Consider the following 19,847-nt stretch of genomic DNA (forward strand, 5'->3'; position numbering starts at 1 on the left):
ATCAGCACACCCAGGGTCATCTCCTCGTCGATCATCAGCATGTCCAGGGTCATCTCCTCGTTGGTCATCAGCACGTCCAGGGTCATCTCCTCATCGGTCATCAGCATGGCCAGGGTCATCTCCTCGTCGATCATCAGCACGGCCAGGGTCATCTCCTCGTCGGTCATCAACACGCCCAGGGTCATCTCCTCGTAGATCATCAGCACACCCAGGGTCATCTCCTCGTCGATCATCAGCATGTCCAGGGTCATCTCCTCGTTGGTCATCAGCACGTCCAGGGTCATCTCCTCGTCGGTCATCAGCACGTCCAGGGTCATCTCCTCGTCGATCATCAGCACGGCCAGGGTCATCTCCTCGTCGGTCATCAACACGCCCAGGGTCATCTCCTCGTAGATCATCAGCACACCCAGGGTCATCTCCTCGTCGATCATCAGCACGTCCAGGGTCATCTCCTCGTTGGTCATCAACACGTCCAGGGTCATCTCCTCGTCGATCATCAGCACGGCCAGGGTCATCTCCTCGTCGGTCATCAACACGTCCAGGGTCATCTCCTCGTAGATCATCAGCACACCCAGGGTCATCTCCTCGTAGATCATCAGCATGTCCAGGGTCATCTCCTCGTTGGTCATCAGCACGTCCAGGGTCATCTCCTCGTCGGTCATCAGCACGGCCAGGGTCATCTCCTCGTCGGTCATCAGCACGGCCAGGGTCATCTCCTCGTCGGTCATCAACACGCCCAGGGTCATCTCCTCGTCGGTCATCAACACGTCCAGGGTCATCTCCTCGTCGGTCATCAGCACGGCCAGGGTCATCTCCTCGTCGGTCATCAGCACATCCAGGGTCATCTCCTCGTCGGTCATCAACACGCCCAGGGTCATCTCCTCGTCGGTCATCAGCACGGCCAGGGTCATCTCCTCGTCGGTCATCAACACGCCCAGGGTCATCTCCTCGTCGATCATCAGCACACCCAGGGTCATCTCCTCGTCGATCATCAGCACACCCAGGGTCATCTCCTCGTCGATCATCAGCATGTCCAGGGTCATCTCCTCGTTGGTCATCAGCACGTCCAGGGTCATCTCCTCGTCGATCATCAGCACGCCCAGGGTCATCTCCTCGTCGGTCATCAACACGCCCAGGGTCATCTCCTCGTAGATCATCAGCACACCCAGGGTCATCTCCTCGTCGATCATCAGCACGTCCAGGGTCATCTCCTCGTCGATCATCAGCACGTCCAGGGTCATCTCCTCGTCGATCATCAGCACGGCCAGGGTCATCTCCTCGTCGGTCATCAACACGTCCAGGGTCATCTCCTCGTAGATCATCAGCACACCCAGGGTCATCTCCTCGTCGATCATCAGCATGTCCAGGGTCATCTCCTCGTTGGTCATCAGCACACCCAGGGTCATCTCCTCGTCGGTCATCAGCACACCCAGGGACATCTCCTCGTCGGTCATCAGCACACCCAAGGTCATCTCCTCGTTGGTCATCAGCACACCCAGGGTCATCTCCTCGTTGGTCATCACCAAGTTCATTACCGTCTCCTCGTAGGTCATCAGCACGCCCAGGGTCATCTAGTCATCGGTCATCGACACGCCCAGGATTGTCTTCTCGTCGGTCATCGTCATCGTCATCGTCATGTCCAGTGCCGTCTTCTCAGCCATCTTCATTCTCTGCATCCCACTCACAGTCATCCTTGTGGTCTCAAGACACTCCTGAACTCTTCAGGCCATCTTTTAGAGTGGGGCGATCAGGAATAGAGCAGATACCTTGCTCTGGTAGGTGTCCACAACTGTAATTCCTACTTGCACATCAACTTTTATGTTTTGGCCATGATGATAATTACTTCTGTCAGTTGCAGATATAGCATTCCTCTTTAGATAATGTTGTGTTAGTGTGGGACAATAAGCAAGTAGCCCAGGACGATTGTCTTTGCAGATAAACGTATACTTGCCATCATCATCATCATCATGGTTATTGCCTGAAATATTGTTAAACACACATGACATGACAGAAAACCAAATACAGACACTTCTCCACAAACACTTGCTTCTCATTGCCAACCTTTAGTTTTTAATCACTGGCACATCATTTAGTCCTTTACAGAGAGAAAATGTTTGACCCTAAAGACATAACATTTATGTGTTGGTATGCTTTTTTTCTCTATGTCAGCTGCTGAACTTCACATCCTGAAACTGCTTGAACACATGAAGCATCAGCTAACACAACTGATTGCAATGGTCAACTTAATTCCTGGGAGGATGGTTGATGAATGTCCAACAGAAGTACCTGAAGGCATTCAGTTTCCCTTTGGTTCACTGGAGGAGGTGGAAAACTTCGAAGAGTGGCTGAAAGAACCACGCAATTCCTCACAGAAAAAGAACTTGGTATGAACTCATTTGTCCTACTTACATTTTAACCATTAGAGCTACCATAAGTTTAACATTGTGATTATCGTTTTCTTCACTCTTACTGTGAACGCTGAGAACCATCCTCTGCAGAATCTGCACTTTGAAACCCTTTTATTTCACATTCACATGGAGGAATTGTGAAATTGTTCAGAAATATTTTAAACAAATTATACTCTGATCTATAACTTTCAACCTCACATATATAATTTATACATAAAAAAGGAGAAATTTTGTGCACTTTTCAGACAATGTAACTATTCTAGGTACAGGACCTTGTTTTTGAAATTTGGTCACAAAGCACCAAAGTGTCATTCATCTCTCTTTGACTGCAGTGTTATTATGCGCTGACGTTTTTCACCAAAGCCACAGTTGGGGGGACTTTTCAAAACTGTAGTCATTAGTCATTTTTAACGTTATTCCCACAATTTTCACACATGCTTACTCAGCAGTCCTTGGGATAATGACAGTTGACATTTCAATTGATGATGTGACATACAGATTTTGACTTAGTGTTTGAGAGATGCTTTTTCATGCCTATTCCTTTTTTTCAGTATATCTACACTTTCAGTCACCCAAATCAAATGCTGAGTACCAATTCCTCTGTTTTACTTGTAGATTGATGTACAGCTAATTTTGGCATTTGATTCCTTTGGCTACCCCTCTCTCTCTGTCCTCCCCCCGTTGCTTAAAGTCATTCAAATTATGAAAATGACAGTATAGTTAATTTACAGTTATAATTTGTCTTCATTTTTCATTACCCCAGATTTCGGTCCTGGGTTCCATTGGAGGACAGGACACCAAGCGCGTTACCTGGAACATCCTGTCACACATGTTCTGTGATAGTGTGGCCAAGAAAATCAGTTGGAAGGGAGCAAACGGCAAGATGGCCTTTAGACAAATGGCGATAAAGGCAGTACTTGCACGTAAGTACAGAATGCATAAACATATCATTAGAAAAAAGTTTAAACCATGAAAAAAGATGTTACAATGTTGCTCATAAAACTGAATTCATCATTAACTGTTCAACAGCTTATGGTGTTGCATTTAATCTTTAATCCTTGACCATCAAAACATGGGGCTAGACATCTCTTTTTCTGTGTCACTATGTTTGGGTCAGGAGATATGATGCAAAACACCTAATTCGGTTATGGCTACAAGTAATATGGCTGCCATGGCAACCAGAAGGCAATTCTGCAATGGCTTCATATCTAAAAAAATGTTCAAGGCCCTAAACTGTATAACTGTGCCAAGTTTCACGCTTTTTAAGTCAAGTTCCATGTCACAATGTCTCTGAATTCACCTTTAGCTGTTTACTTGAACAGTTTATGATGTCACATGTTGGGTCACTGTAATCCTTGACCATTAGAACACAGGGGTAGACATCACCTTTTCTCCGTTATGTTTGGTTCAGGAGATAATGCAAAATACATAATTATACTGTGTTGAAAATGAAAAGTTACCAAGGCAACTACAAAGCAATTCTGCAATGGCTCCATATCTGAAAATGTTCAGGTCCTCAAATTGTACAACTGTACCAAGTTTCATACTTTTATGAAAAAGTGAAAGATGTACCTCAGATTTTGCACATAGCATCTGTATTTAACAGTGTTGTCCACTGTGGACTTAATATGTGTCCCTTATGGTGCTTGCATTAATTTGCTATGAATGTTGTTTGTATAGGTGCTGTACGCAAAAGTCATGTGGCAAAGCAAGCGTCAGACATGGACATCAATAAACATGTAATCAGATGGTTCAACTTGGCATCTGACAGAGGAGGTGGTCGTAGGGACCGCATGATGCGAACGCAGGTAACACTTGAAGCAACTGATATTTTAATGAGTTTGCTACTGTTACCACTGCTGATGTTTGTTACTGCCTTGTAGTGTACAGTATGAATGAAGTCATAGTTTGAGTTGTTTGGTATTATAGTTCCAATTAGAATTCATGATTTGAACCCGAGGCCAAAAATGACTGGTTTGGGCGAGCTCAGTTGGTCGGGAGAGAAGGAGAGAGAAGTGTTCTTTTTGCTGTAGAGACTGCACACAGCGGTGCTCATGTGTCAATTCGCTTCTCAATGTGTTAAATTTAGTTATTTATTTTTATTAATCATCATTTGTCTCGTTCGCTGAGCTGTGCGCTTGTGTTCTGTTGAGTTGCAGACCTCTTTCTTGGTGTTAATAAATTAAATGACTAGTATAGGTAAGTCCTGTTGAAGAGATGAGGGAGCCAACAGCCAGCTGCAAGACACAGTTATGCACGCACACACACACACACACACACACACACCTCAGCTCCAACCACAGACCCCAGGGGCAAATAATTTGTCATTTTTCTAATGACATCCAACATAATAACATAAAATCTTGCTTTCTGTGTGATATAGGCAGTAAGATAAAGAGAAATAGAGGCAAATAAAGAGGCCTGCTTCTATGTGGTTTAATGTTATTGTGTTAGATGTAATTAGAAAAATAACTAATCACTCGACCCTTGGATCTGTGGCTGGATCAGAGGTGTACTGTATGTGTGCGTGCATGGTTGTTACTTGCAGCTGGCTATCGGATCTCTCATCTCTGCTACAGGACTTATCTGTACTAGTTTTTCATTTTTTTTTTAACATAAGGAAGGACCCAGTGGAACCCATGCTCCGTCTTTCTGGTCTTTCTCAAGCTGATGTTGTTTGAATCTCACAATTGTCGCATTCTGAAGCTCTTGTTCCTGTTGCGTGCTGCGTCTGTTTCTCTTAAATTCAACAAGGAGGATAAAATGATTTTTGTTAAAGTCAAAATTTATTTAAATAAGTTACAATTAAACATTTCAGAAAGATTTTATCAAACAAAAACACCTCTCAATCTATTTTGTTCACCATTTATCCTTTAAAAATCATATCTTTATCCTCAGTCTCATCCCTCTCGCCCTTTACGAATTCTAGTTACAAAGTAAACGGCCGCAACTGAGTATTTTATTTGATAGCCTTAATCATTAAATCATTTGTAATCACAAATATTTTTCATCTCTAGGTCCACGGCTCAGAACCAGAGGCTGCTCGGTGACATGGGAAACCCTTGATCTCTCTCTCATATGGCCAGTGTACCCAAGTGTTCTGTCCTTTCTGCAAGTTAGTGTTGGAGAATTTGTTGCACTGTACAACATATGCAGGGAGAAAACATTTACTATTTTGTTCCGGAACTGTTTGAATGTTAACAATACAATATGTGTATTACAATTTGAAAAGGCTCATCTAAAATGTGAAGTTGCTTGTTTCACTAAAAATATTTTTTATGAAAAAAAAAAATAAAATCGTAATCTTTGGAAAAAAAACTGTTCTATTTCAAAATCGTCTGTGACGACTTCCTCTCCACATCTCAGAGTTTTAAGAGCATGAAAATGTGTGTTGTATGGTTCTGCTACTTTATTTGTGGGGTGTGGAGGGATTTTTTTTTCTAATGTATTTCTTTTATTTATTTATTTCATGTTTTTATAATTTTTATAATTGTTTTGAAAATGATCTGTGGTTGCCCACTCCAAATAGGACTGGTATCCTGAACTGAACACATACTTTCTGTGTACTGTAGAGCAGGAGAGCAGAACGTGGCACTTGCACCACTTCAGTTTTCATGTTAACAGTTTTAACTTAAATACTTACTATGGCAGCATTGTGTTTTGAGGATATGCTGTTCACAATATTTTGTTTTTACCAAGATTTTATGCAATATCATGCTGCTAAGTGTTGCAGTTTGTGCAATGTTATGATGCACCCTGTTACCTTGAATAAATGGCACTTAAATGAAAAGGAAGTATTGTTATTATTGATTTTCATAGATAGACAAACTTAATTTGCAATGTAAACACATTAAAGTATGATACATTGAACAAAATGGACCCTCGTATTCAATACTGAGAACTGTTTTGGAACAAATCCGGACTACATCTGGCCCAGTTCTGATCAGAGTGTAGTTTTTGGGTAACATAAGTTTGCCATATGCGGGCCATATATTAACTTGGTTTTTGCTACTCTGGACCAGTTCTGGCCCAGAAGTGTTGCAGATCTGGCAAGTGAGTCCATGCCGGTTCTGGCCCATTGTGCAAAAAGACACTGGGGTGGATCAGTTTTACCAAATCGGACCGAATTTTTCAGTTCATCTGGCCCATGTCCGGTCCAGTTATATTTTGCTATCTGGGAGGGCCCAGGGGCGATGAACAGGGACGAGGGGGCATACATACTCTCCTACACCTGGAGCAGCGTCCTGGAGAGGTGGTGGACAGACAGCGGGAGGTGTGATTGTTTTGACAGGACGATCACGCCTCCCTAGCATCAGCTGATTGACAGATCAGCCGATAAAGACGCGTCACAATCACCACCAAATGACACTTCTGAGGAAGGCGGACCTGGCGCCGAAACATGTGAAGAAGCCTAAAAAGGTATGTAACACCTTAATACATGTCTGAGATAAAAGAACAACTAAAGTGATTATCAGAAAGTGAAGACATAATGAACACCATGGAACTACTGGAAAGTTTTGCATGGAGGCGAAGAACAATCTGGTAAGGCGTGTACGTGAAGTGGGCGTCTTTATAGTGACAGGGGGTAATGATCCACAGGTGAGTGGTGTTAAGGCCCTGACACACCAAGCCGACGGTCGGCCGTCGACCAAAGCCGGGCCGTCAGTGAGTGTCGGCACTTCGTCGGCTGATTGAGCAGGTTGAATCGGTGGTGGAGCTTGTTGGTGAGAGAGATCACTCTGATTGGCTGTTCAGGTTTTATTTCCTCGCCCCTGTAGCGAGTGAATCTGCCTGTAGTGAAACCGGGGCTAACCGGTGCTTCCTCCTCAGGCTCCACTTCACTCAGCTGCCCCACAGACCCGCTGCTTCTTCACACTTTAACCTGAATAACAAACCGGAGCTAGCTGGGAGCGGCTAGCGGAGCGTTAGCCGCAGCATGACCGGAGGGAAGCACAGCCAGTTAGCCTCCGCTAGTCTCTGAGCTAGCCCCGGCTCTCCGTTTGGATCCAACCGGAGCACCGAGCCCTGGTTTGTTATTCAGGTTAAAGTGGGAAGAAGCAGCGGGTTTATCGGGCAGCTGAGTGAAGTGGAGCCTGTGGAGGAAACACCGGGACCGTCTGGATGTAATAGTCCGTGGAGGTGCTGCGGTGCTCGGCTGCACAGATAGGAAACCCCTCGGCTGACAGGATGTACCACTCTCTCACTCCGCTCTCTCTCACGCAGGCGCAGAACGTACGTGCTACTTGGCCGTCGGATGTAGTCCGTGTAGTGTGTTCAAATGCAACTGACACAGGGCAACGTGAGGCGACGTAGACGACGCACCAGTTGGCTTTTGTCGCCGCTAGTTCTTTGATGTGGGTTTGGTGTGTCTGCACCTTTAGCCTGATGAGGTGGGCGTGGAGGACCAGCAGGAGCGGGAAATGTGTGGACAGGTGATAGACAGGTAGGTGTAGTGACGACGCAGGGTGAGTGGAAAATTACTGAATGAGCTGAGGAGATGGCATGTGTGGAGGACAAACAGTGCCAACTGTGGCAAGAGGACCTGCGGTTATGATCAGCGAACCTCCGCTAACTTCAGTCAGCTCCTGTTTCCACACCGGACGATGCAGCTGCCTTCTTGTAAAAGCAGCCTGTTTTTTCACTGAAAAAAAAAATGCATTTAAAAATCAGCTTTAGTGGTGTACAGTCACATGACAAGCTGCCTTTTAAAGCAAATTAGATCATAATTGAGGCATCTGATGGCACATGTGGCGTTCCATATCCAGCGTACGCACATGTAGAGAGAAAATTAAAGAACTCTGACAAGCGTCCACTTTGTAACTCAAAGTCACGTTTGTGCCTGAACCAACCGAACTGTGCGCACAGTGCTGTCGCATCATACATCACATTTGTTTAGTGAGAGTTTAGATACAGATCAGGACGTGTGTTTGTGGAGTCTGTGGACAAACAGCGTGGTGTGTTGTTTACTCGAGATGACTTTTCAGAGGATTTGTTACCATCAGAGTCGAACACAGAGCTCAGTGTGAGTCTGTCAGTCTGAGCCGCTGCCCTCTTCAGGGGTTTAAAGACGCCTCCGGCAACAAAGACGATCCACAGAAACTCCTTCATTTCCAACACTACTGGAATTTTAAACATCAAATTAGAGATGTTGTTTCTGTCTCTCTGTTTTACACTCCTGTCAGAGAGCTCTTGATGATCGGCTGGGACTGTGTGTTGGTTTATAATGAAGGTGTATCTTATTGTCCTGCAGCAGAGTCGTGTTCTGCTGAGGTTAATCTGCACTAACAGGATCCTCATCACTCACAGACTAAATATTGTTTCTGTGAGGTCACTCTGCAGTTATTTTGCCCTGTGTACTTCTCTGACTCTAATCGTTGCCCCTGAACGCCTCTCTGTCCTTGATGGAGGCCGACCTGAACACTGTGTGCTGCCCGGTGTGAACGTCCTGTTTCTGGCTTACCTCCCAAAGCTGCTGAGAGTTTTTACTGAAAAACGAGAAGCCCGCTCAGCAATGTTTCCACAGAAACACAGAAGTGAAGGTTTGATGTTACAGCAGCCGGTCTGTGGACGCTGCTGTCATCTGTGACCCGTCCTCTGAGCTGTGCAGATGAAACACACACTGAGGCCATAAATCAAGAGGAAGGTGTTCTCTTCAGGCAGGAAGGAAACAGAAACACATAAATATAATAATGATGTTAGATTAAAAACTCCTCAGAGCCTCAACACAACAGGAACAACACAGCAGACGTTACTGTGAGAGCCTGATGCTGCAGAATATAAAGGTTTATGAGAAATAAATGAGGTGCTAAAATTAAGATTGTATTTTGGATTATGTTTTCATCATGTGCTGAAATCAGGTGAACGTGCCATATCTGTCACAAAAGCCCCGTTTCCTCCGAGCAGTTCAGTTCAGTTCATAGTTTCTGTCTCCACAGTGAAAGTTGTGGATGGTCCCAACAGAAGCGTTCCTTAGCGTCCCCATGTTTGGTCCCCCCTCTGTTGGGGTACCTAGCACACAGATCTGGTACTAAAAGGTGGAGCTAGAAACCCTGCAGTCTGATTGGTCAGTAGAGGACGCTCACTCTGGTTTTATGTAACCTCTGTTCATACATCAGTAAACTACAACTATAAAATGAAAGAGAAAAAATAACTTCATTCACTGGGCCGACTGCCGGCAACTTTTAAGGTGGAACGTTAACTTGTAATGTTACTCAATGCATGAGTTGATGACGTGAATCCATCAGCACACCTTAAATTTCACTGTGACAACTTTGACCATCACTTTAGTTTTTATATGACACACACTTTTAGTAATGACTTTAAAAATATAGATTAATTTGGAGCGGATTATGTGAAGGTCATATATTCTAATCCTCACTTCCTGTGGGCTACAGCAACACTAAACCCCTGAGCTTGCCTGAGAAGGACTAAATGCACAAAGCTGCTATTTTTAAATATCCCATGGAGAGAGACTCTCACTGCAGCCTGTTCTATTTTGTTGTGAAAATGTGGGCGTGCAGCCTCGTTCTGTGGACGATAAACCAGGTGCAGACTTCCATCTGTGTCACCGCTGATGAGGAAATACAGCGAGTGCTGGACGGAGCAGTGAGTGACAACAACCCCGCCCACATTTAAGAGGACTGTCTGAACACACCGAGGCTCTAGGTACCATGTCTGAAGGCTTACTGCTGGTTCCAAAGGTGCTGGACTGAAAGGGTTTGGTGGAGAGGGAACTGCCCATTGGTTCGACATCCCATTGTTCCGACCACATTAAACTCATTGTTCTGAAGTCCCGTTGTTCCGAAATCATCATGATGCCCTGTGGTTAAGGTCTGGTTAGGTTTAGGCACAAAAACCACTTGGTTAGGGTCAGGAAAAGATCATGGTGTGGGTTAAAATGAAAAAGAAAGTGGCAAACACATAAGCTGTGAGCCTGCTCCGCCTCAAGCCTTTCCCAGCTGACCCAGAGCCGGTGTTGCAGCACACCATCAAGGTAGAAATACGACCACCGGGAGCCGTTCAGCACCACGGACCGTCGGACTAATGGGATGTTGGACCAATGACATGGACCCGGTAGAGACAGGGCTAAAGTGACAAGTAGGGAGTCCACACAAAACATTCATTTAACCCTTTAAAAAAGCTCATGAGAGGAAACTTGCTAAATACCAAGAGCTGGTGGAGCAGTGCAGAAGCCGAGACTGGTACTCACAGGTGTGTCTGAAGGTCTCTCAAGACGAAGTGTTGGACCAGTGGAACTGAGCGGAGGGTCAATCACAGAGCAGACTGAGGGTGTTCGGTTCATTCAGTCGCACCGGAGGGGAATTGCTGCATTTTATTTTTGGTTCAGTTCCTGTTCACACTGACTTTTTACAAACAAACCAAGAGGAGTAAACATGAAGTTCTTGTGACTGACAGGAAGCTGGTCAGTTGGACAGTTTAGGTGTTTGTCCTCCTGCATCATCAGGGCCGTGGGGGGACCAAGCAGAAGTTTGTGCAGAAATCATCAGATGGATTTATTGTTGGTGTAGCTGCTGCTAAAATCACATATCTGCATCATTAATCCTGATGTTGGCTCGTTTTCTTTCACACCACAAATGAACCGCACCAGAGTCCGTTTGGAAGCAGACCCAGACCCGACTTTTCGAGCGGTCTTGTTTTAAAGAGTGTGTTTTTAACGAGGTGCAGGAATGTGCAGATTATTGTCTGAGGGACAAGTTCACAGTTTAAATACAGAGATGTGTTCACAGTCGTGATGTTGCTGCAACACGTTCTCATCCCAACTCATCAAATCTAAGTCAGGAGGAAGTTTGATTTAATGACATGAGAGTCAGAACCAGCAGACTCATAACTGAGCTGAACATCTGCTCTCATCTCTGTGCTGTATATGGAATATTACTGTGATTACCATCCTCAAAATGTTCTGTTTCTGTTGATTATTTCCTCCTGAGAGGAAATCTGTCCTGCACCTGAAGTGATGATGCATTTGATATTTCATATGGATAAATAGAGCGACCCACGTGGAGCTGCAACAGATGATTAACTGGGTGCCAACTGTTAAATTAATCACCAACTAATTTGATAAGAGAAAACTCAGGTGATGTGTTTCAGGAACAAAGGAGAGTCGGACAAAGTTTAGATTTAATCTGTTCTACACTGAGCGCTACAAATATTAAGGACTGACTCCAGACGACTATGTTACGTTGGGTAGAGGAATAAAAACTTCATCAGACTGCAGGTGAGGCTTTGGGCGCTGTCTTTAGAAAGGTTAAGCTGTGTAGGTGTCTTGGCTAGAGTGCGCTGCAGGGTTTGGGGTTACTGTGAGCCAGGTGTCGGCAACCTTTGCTGGCATAAAATAACCTGTGTGGAGCTGTGTAACATATTTGAGCCGTATAATGAAGCTAACAGTGAAGTCGACATGAGCTTATAAACATTACTGATCGGTCTAAACAAGTGTCAGGGACCATGCAGTGAGGCAATGAGAAAAACAGGGTTTGGTTGGAAGAAATAGGGTTTGATTTACCCAGTAGATCCAAAATACAAACCAAGAACTTGATAACCAGACCTGGCTGGTGTGCGTTGAATGGCTCCTAAACTTGCAGTATGTGGTGAGAGCCTGGTCTCACTCTAAAGTCATCGAAATCCGTTGTTTTGGCAGTGATGTGTGGCGTCAGAAACCAACGAAATAGAAGGGCTCTTCAACATCGGCATGATACGCGCCCGGTTGCTGTTATAGTTTAACAGTGCCTGGCGATGTCACGTGGAAACGCAGCGGGACAAGGACGAAAGTTAAGGTGGCAAAAGTCCGACTAGGGCGGGCAAGAGGGGTCCAACAACCACTGACTTTCACCTGAGAGAGTGGTGTTTGTATCCCGTAAGATTCTAAAGCCAAACCCTGTTCTTTTTCCTAAACACAACCACGTGTGTGGTGTTGGAGGAAGAAAAGTCAATTCTTGGTGTTGTACCGACGTAGTGCTTTTATTTTGAAAGAGACTGTATGCAAACTGTGAAAAATAAAGTGTATTTTGAAAACTGACAATGTATGTAACAGGCTGAAGTTGACACGGCGTCCCAGAACGTCAACAACCAACACACCCAGGGTACCTTGGACGTCATATGTGGACGTGGAAAGTCCATGACCAAACGTGGACATGTGACGAGGTCACAGTGAGGATGATGATGGAGCGCTGTGGAGGCCGAGCTGTATGACGTATAACACACATTTGGTTGACAACATGTTAAATCAGTTTGTGTAGCCAGTGTAGAGGCGACACATTTTACAGTTAAGATTCACTTTAGGCCGACAAATATGAAAAAAATGAAAGTGTTCAAAAAGCATTTCTTAAAGCCACAGGGAGCAGCTGGAGAGGAGCAGAGGAGCTGCATGTGGCGCATGTTGTCAGCAAACAAAATGTGATGTCAGAACAGAGCTGTCGGCTCTTCTCTGCATAAAATGGCTCTGAACCCTGCAGCATGTGGTGACATGAGGTGACGTGTAGCATCTGTGGAGCAGAGTAGTCAACATGTCTGACAGCAGACTGACTCAACACCTGGACAGGGAGCTGGTAAAAACATCTGGTGCCGTTGGTCTTGAGTTAATCTATAGAAATAAATGATCTTGCAGAGTTCGTCATATTAAAACATTATGATTTGAAAATGAAAAACAGAAACTGATCAACATCATTTTAATATGAAATAATCTGAGTCGTGTCAGTGTGGCTGAAACACGACTTCATAAAGGAACTTCAACCTGTGATCAAGTTTATTCACTGAACTAAAGTGAGGCGAGGACGCCATCTGCTGGTCAAAGTGTGTGTGTGCGTGTGTGTGTGTGTGTGTGCGTGTGTGTGTGTGTGTGTGTGTGTGAGGTCACTGCAGACAAACACACCACTGTTATCGAGGGTGAAATTAGATCAGATAACTTTATTAATCCCTGAGAGGAAGTTCAGTGTTTTCACTCTGCTGTCATACACACACTCAGAAATACACACACACACAAACAGGATCTATACATGCATTAGATGGAGAGATGTCAGAGTGAGGGGGCTGACCATGGACGAGGGCCCGAGCACTTGGGGGTTCAGTGCCTTGCTCAAGGGCACCTCAGCAGTGCCCTGGAGGCAAACTGGCACCTCTCCAGCTACCAGTCCACGCTCCATGCTTGGCCTGTACGAGGACTCGGGCCAGCGACCCTCTGGTTCCCAACCCTCCCTGTCTCAGGGGTGTCAAACTCATTTAGTTCAGGGGCCACATGCAGCCCAATTTGATCTTCTATGGGTCGGACCAATAAAACCATCGTTCAATAACCTATAAATACTGTCGGCTCCAATAGTTTCCCTTTTTTGTTTAAAGAGTTACAAGTACATTCTGTAGACGACCATCCTTTCACAAATCAGACGAACAGCCTGAGATGTCTCTAGAAAAGTAAGTTTCTGATTCTGATTTCCACATTCAGTCCAAAACTTCTCTCTGTCATCACATGTGCATTGATCCAAACATTTCCCGATACAGATTCTTTTGAACTGAAGCTGCTGATCGACAATATTTCGCACAATGTTAAATATCTTTAAACATGGTCACAGTAATTATTCGTGATTATATCAGAGAGCTGTGTCCTGGTAGGGGTGGAAAAGTGTCTGAAGCAGAATTTTACATGAAGTCAGCATAACTTAACCTGTACAACGGAGTATTAGGGCCATACTGAAGAAAAAAAAAAGGAGATTTCGAGAATAAAGTCGTAATATTATGAGAATAAAGTCGGAACTGAGAAAAAACTCGTAATATTACCAGAATAAAGTCGTAATATTACGAGAATAAAGTCGTAACTGAGAAAAACTTGTAATATTACGAGAATAAAGTCGTAATATTACAAGAATAAAGTCGTAACTGAGAAAAAGTCGTAATATTACCAGAATAAAGTCGTAATATTACCAGAATAAAGTCGTAACTGAGAAAAAGTCGTAATATTACCAGAATAAAGTCGTAATATTACGAGAATAAAGTCGTAATCTTACCAGAATAAAGTCGTAACTGAGAAAAAGTCGTAATATTACCAGAATAAAGTCGTAATATTACGAGAATAAAGTCGTAATATTACCAGAATAAAGTCGTAACTGAGAAAAAGTCGTAATATTACGAGAATAAAGTCGTAATATTACAAGAAAAAAGTCGTAACTGAGAAAAAGTCATAATATTACGAGAATAAAGTCGTAATATTACAAGAATAAAGTTGTAACTGAGAAAAGGTCGTAATATTACAAGAATAAAGTCATAACTGAGAAAAAGTTGTAACATTACAACTTTATTCTTGTAATATTACCAGAATAAAGTCATAATATTACGAAAATAAAGTCGTAACTGAGAAAAAGTTGTAATATTACGACTTTATTCTCATAATATTACAAGAATAAAGTTGTAACTGAGAAAAAGTCATAATATTACAAGAATAAAGTTGTAATGTTACAACTTTTTCTCAGTTACAACTTTATTCTCATAATATTACGACTTTATTCTCGTAATATTACAAGAATAAAGTTGTAACTGAGAAAAAGTCATAATATTACAAGAATAAAGTTGCAATGTTACAACTTTTTCTCAGTTAGACTTTATTCTCGTAATATTACGACTTTATTTTGGTAATATTACGAGAATAAAGTCGTAACTGAGAAAAAGTCATAATATTACGACTTTATTCTCGTAATATTACAACTTTCTTCTCAGTTCCGACTATATTCTTGTAATATTACGACTTTATTCTCAAAATCTGCTTTTTTTCAATGTGACCCTAATACTGCGTCATAAACCTGCTCTTGAAACCTGTCACCTCTTATTTCTGGTCATGTATTGGGCCTGATTGGACCCTTTGGCGGACCAGTTCGTGCCCACGGGCCGTGTGTTTGACACCCCTGCCCTATGGACTGAGCCACTGCTGCCCTTTATTAGTTTTAGCACGCTGCTTATTTGATGTGTCTCATTTGGTTATTTTATTGTTTCAGTGCTTTCATATTCTTTTATTTTGTATTACTCTAATTGTTTGATTTGTTGTACCTCAGTTGGCAATTAGTTGCCAATCTTTGCTTCAGTGACGGTATTTTATCTTTATTTTATTTTTTGTTCTTTGTATGTCCTTAAAATTGCCTCATTTAATTTGCTTGAATCCTGCATTGTTATAAATCCGGGATCAACCATAAAGCACTTTGTAAATCTGTTTTGAAAAGTACTTTATAATAAAGTTTATTATTATTATAATTATTATTCTGCCCCTAACACACTGTTGGAGGGCCCGCTCTCTCTGTGGCCCCCTCCTCAGAGGGCCCCAGTGCACTGTTTATATTTCCGCCCCTGATCTTGCTGCAGAAACAGGTGTGAAGTGTGTTTGGTGCAGTTACACCTGCGGTCAGTAGGTGGCGCCCTGCAGCTTGTGGTCCGCCATTAAACGAAGAAGAAGAATGATAACAGGAAGAAGAAGAAGAAGAAGAAGCAGAGGAAGCAGAGCGTTGCGCGGGTTGTTTGACTGTGCTAACAGCTACAGTTAGCAGCAGGAAATCAGTCACCGCCGTCTGTTTCATCAACACGGTGAGTTCTTGTTTTATATATATTTAATCCTAAATATGATTCAACCTTCACGATAATGTCAGTTAGATAATGTTACCTACTTGTTTTTAGGACTCAGCTTCTCTATCAGTCAGATTAACTTCGTATCTCAGCCGCTCTGTGTCAGGTTGTATGCGGAGAACAATCTGAAGCCGAATCCAGTTTAAAAATCTTTAATTTGTGTCCTTACTTTGAGTTTTTCATTAAATTCAATCTGACAGAAGACTTAATAAGATATTTAACAAATCGCTGGGATGTTGTGTTGAATTCGGCTCATGAGTCAGGACTCCAGATGCTGATAATGGAGCATAAGAAGCACTAATTACCGGTGTTGAAACATTAAAGTCGTTAGTAATCTTAAATTAATGCGTGCACGGTGTTATCATTATAAACAACCTGAGATTTATACATAACCGAAGATGACAGGAAGGTTAAATTGTGAGATTTTTAAATGGAGTTTGGTTTCCTTCTTTATAGAGTTAGAGACTCGTGTTTGTTAAATTCTCTGTCTTTATTTCACTGGTGGAAAATAACTAAACACATCTGCTCAAGTGGAAATACTGTGTGTGATATATTATTTTGTGAATTACGTTTATGCTAAAAATATAAAATCCACAAAATGTAAAGATGTAGTTCACCTTATAACTGTGACCTCAATAATTAACAGGTTATTGTTTCCGGACATATAAACTTTGTGAAGGTTGAATTAATGTCAGTAATGCTGTGTAATTCTATTAAATTTTACAGGTGTACCTAATAAAGTGACCACTGAGTGTAAATGAAAATGTTGAAGGGGCCACTCTGCAAAATGACTAACACTTTGCTGCTAATGAGAGCTGCAACGATTCATCAATTAATGGATGATTCAACTTTTTGTACATTCAATTAATTGAGTCAGTGGTTCTCAACCAGGGGTCTGAGGACCCCCAGGGTCCAGGGTCTTGTTCCAGGGGGTCCCCAGAAAAATGAGGAATATGTGGAGTCTGTGCCTAGCTCTAATAAAAAAAGTAAAATGATAATCACAATATTAATCAGTATGGGGATCATGATTATTTAACACAATTTTTCATTGATTTTCAGGACAAAATATTTTTTTTGTACTTTTACATTTAAATCAAGAGAAGAGTGAGTTCACTTTCACCATGTGCTTCATTCATGCTAATTAACAAGCTTTGCCTCATTCTTCACCTGCATTCAGTGCATCCTCTAGAATTAAAATATATTGAAAATTATGCCCCAAATATTTGCTAACTAACAATAAATGTGCCGTCACAGGATGCAGCAAAATTATTCTCAATTATTTGTGCAGCCTTGGACCAAACAAAACATTTGATGGCGCTTCTCATTGTTCACTTATTAATTGATTGATTAAGAAAATGTTCTTTAGATTAATTAGTAACCAACATCATTGTTAGTTTCAGTCCTCTGCTGATACCTGTGCACCTTACCTGAGGTGATATACTTACTTTTACTTGAACACAGGACCTGAGTTCTTCTCCACGGCTGCTCGCTCCACACTGAGGCGGTGATGGAGTCCACAGAGAGCAGATTCGCTCACCTGCTGCAGCCAATCAGAGAGCTGACGAAGAACTGGGAGATTGACGTGGCGTCAGAGTTAAACGACTATTTAGAAGAGGTGAACGATCAGAAGATCAGCTGTGTCAGACAGTAAACAGGCTCTGATGTTCTGAGTGAAAAGATGATAAAATTTGTAACTGTCTCTGTGGACGACCGTCTGTCTGTGTCTGTGTGTTTGTAGTTGGACGATATGTGCATCACGTTCGACGGAGGGAAAACCAGACTGAACTTTGCCGAGGCGGCGCTGCTGATCCAGGGCACGGCCTGCATCTACAGCAAGAAGGTTCACATGCAGAACTCATAAAAACCAAACTGTAAACGTTATTTAAAAGGTCTCACGCTGAACGTCACTGTGCGACTGTTTCAGGTGGAGCTCCTGCACAGCCTGGTTTACCAAACTCTGGAGTACATCAACGACAAAAATAAGAAGTAAGATCCTCTTTCAGGTCTAAGTCAGTGTTTGTTTGTTTGACAGACACGTCAGTGATGTTGTTTCTGTTTGTTCCTGACAGACGGAACAAAGAGAGGGCGGCGTCTCAGGAGGGCGACGCAGACGGAGCGGAGGGGGACGCTGATGATGAGAATGTGGTGAGAGACAGCACAGTGCTGGAAATGATGTCGCGTATGTGACAAATACAAACCACACATCTATTAGAATATTCTTAAACATTTCTGTATCAGCTCAACATGTTTAAAAACAACCGTAACCACGCCCACATGTGGATTCAGATGTTAAAGATGTGAGCTGTGGAGTTCCACAGGGAAGCTGTCACGGGCCACTGCTTTATGCCATTTTTACAAATGACAATGTTTTGTTATTTTGTTCAGTGTAATTTGTGAGTTGTTTTGTGCACTGTCACAACTGTAAGGTTGTTGTGGACCTCAGGAAGAATAGCTGATGCCTTGCAGTAGCTAACGAGAATCCTAATAAACTAAACTAAACTCGTACCGACTCACTGAACGCTGACGTTAAAGCTCTGATAGGGTTCAGACAGGCGACATTAGTAAACTGAATTTTGAGTTTGGTTTAACCTTCTCTTTATGCAGTAACAGGATTCCACATGAGGTCGCTAACTTTACCCCGACTAAACTGGCAGTAGGGTTGGAGTTACAGCTGTCAAAAGGCATTCTGGATAATGTAGGATATCACTAACAGTGTGTTTGTGTCCTTCAGTTCACTCCTCTGGATATTGACGTCTCAGAGGACTCCCAGAAGTCTGACTCCAACATGGTGAGTTTATTCCTGCCTGACTGTGAACACATGTGTGAGAAGCCTGCAGACAGTTTATGATGATGGTGTGTAAGTGTGTGTGATCTCTGTTTGATGTTCAGACCGTGAGCGTTGCTCCTCTTCCTCCTGAGTCTCTGATTCCTCCTGAAACCAGTGAGAAGAACAAACTCCCTCTCATCAGGTCAGTTTACAGAGAAACACACTGAGATTTATCTGATACTTTACTTCCTCTCATTGAACTCATTTAGATCTCTGCAGTTAGTTATGTCTTTTAGTTTGATGTGGTCTACCTTTCTTTTACATTTCATAGTTTACTGACATGTTCATATTCGTGTGTGTGTGTCAGTGTGAAAGGTGACGTCCTGTGCAGTCTGAAGGACTTCAGGATGAACCTCTTTATCCCTGGAGACGATGCCATGATCCTCCTCACAACTGGATCAGCTGCGGCCAGGTTGCTGGTTGACAGTTATCTTCTTCCTGTCGACTCTCTGCAGGAGCAGCAGCAGCAGCAGCAGCAGCAGCAGCAGCAGCAGCAGCAGAACGGAGGTACGTGTCTTCTCTGTGATATGAAGGACAGTCTGTGTGTGATCTGGTACAGTGCAGTGAATCTGTAGATGTGACGTGTCTCTGCTCTGCTGTCAGCTGGTCGACCTTGTGTTTTAAATGTCTCCTCTTGGTCCAGATGTTGTCGATGCTGCGGGGGCTGATGTTGCAGATATCGGAGGTGATGATGACGATGCTGCTGCTGCAGAGAACTTCCTCCCTGTAGATATGGACAACATGGAGCTGGACCAGGACCACCCAGAGGAGCATGTGGACAGACACCAGGTCTCACTTTTCTTTTCAGTCTAGCTTGGAGACGTTAGATTGTGTGATCCTCTGACTCTTCCTCCGCTGACTCTGAATTCTTCTTCACTGTTTCAAAATGTGTCTCAGGCTCCGAGTGAGGGCAGGATGATCCGAGAGAGACGGCAGATCGAGGCCAACAAAGTGATGAGGGAGGAGACGCCTGCTGTATGTTCATTAACATCTTTATCACT

General features: G+C 43.2%; 2 protein-coding genes across 2 annotated transcripts in view; both read left to right on the forward strand.

Annotated features, from left to right (window-relative positions):
* The window catches only part of ncaph2 (non-SMC condensin II complex, subunit H2), a 302,512-nt gene that overhangs the window by 278,959 nt on the left and 3,706 nt on the right, over nucleotides 1-19,847 (forward strand). The window contains exons 2-11 of the mRNA XM_033614480.2: nucleotides 15,922-15,980; nucleotides 17,481-17,634; nucleotides 17,758-17,859; nucleotides 17,944-18,005; nucleotides 18,089-18,164; nucleotides 18,751-18,807; nucleotides 18,909-18,988; nucleotides 19,154-19,353; nucleotides 19,490-19,635; nucleotides 19,744-19,821. Coding sequence (XP_033470371.2) covers nucleotides 17,527-17,634; nucleotides 17,758-17,859; nucleotides 17,944-18,005; nucleotides 18,089-18,164; nucleotides 18,751-18,807; nucleotides 18,909-18,988; nucleotides 19,154-19,353; nucleotides 19,490-19,635; nucleotides 19,744-19,821 — 909 coding nt within the window. The 5' untranslated portion in view covers nucleotides 15,922-15,980; nucleotides 17,481-17,526. The remainder of the gene's footprint in view (nucleotides 1-15,921; nucleotides 15,981-17,480; nucleotides 17,635-17,757; nucleotides 17,860-17,943; nucleotides 18,006-18,088; nucleotides 18,165-18,750; nucleotides 18,808-18,908; nucleotides 18,989-19,153; nucleotides 19,354-19,489; nucleotides 19,636-19,743; nucleotides 19,822-19,847) is intronic.
* LOC144461819 (uncharacterized) lies at nucleotides 1,616-4,396 on the forward strand (the record flags this gene model as incomplete). The annotated part of the gene is made up of 4 exons (XM_078165489.1): nucleotides 1,616-1,775; nucleotides 2,170-2,384; nucleotides 3,172-3,331; nucleotides 4,089-4,396. Coding segments are annotated over 4 exons (738 nt in total), but the record flags the coding sequence as incomplete, so codon positions are not given.

The sequence above is a fragment of the Epinephelus lanceolatus genome, chromosome 23 (assembly GCF_041903045.1).
Source record: "Epinephelus lanceolatus isolate andai-2023 chromosome 23, ASM4190304v1, whole genome shotgun sequence".
In the NCBI taxonomy this organism is placed as follows: domain Eukaryota; kingdom Metazoa; phylum Chordata; class Actinopteri; order Perciformes; family Serranidae; genus Epinephelus; species Epinephelus lanceolatus.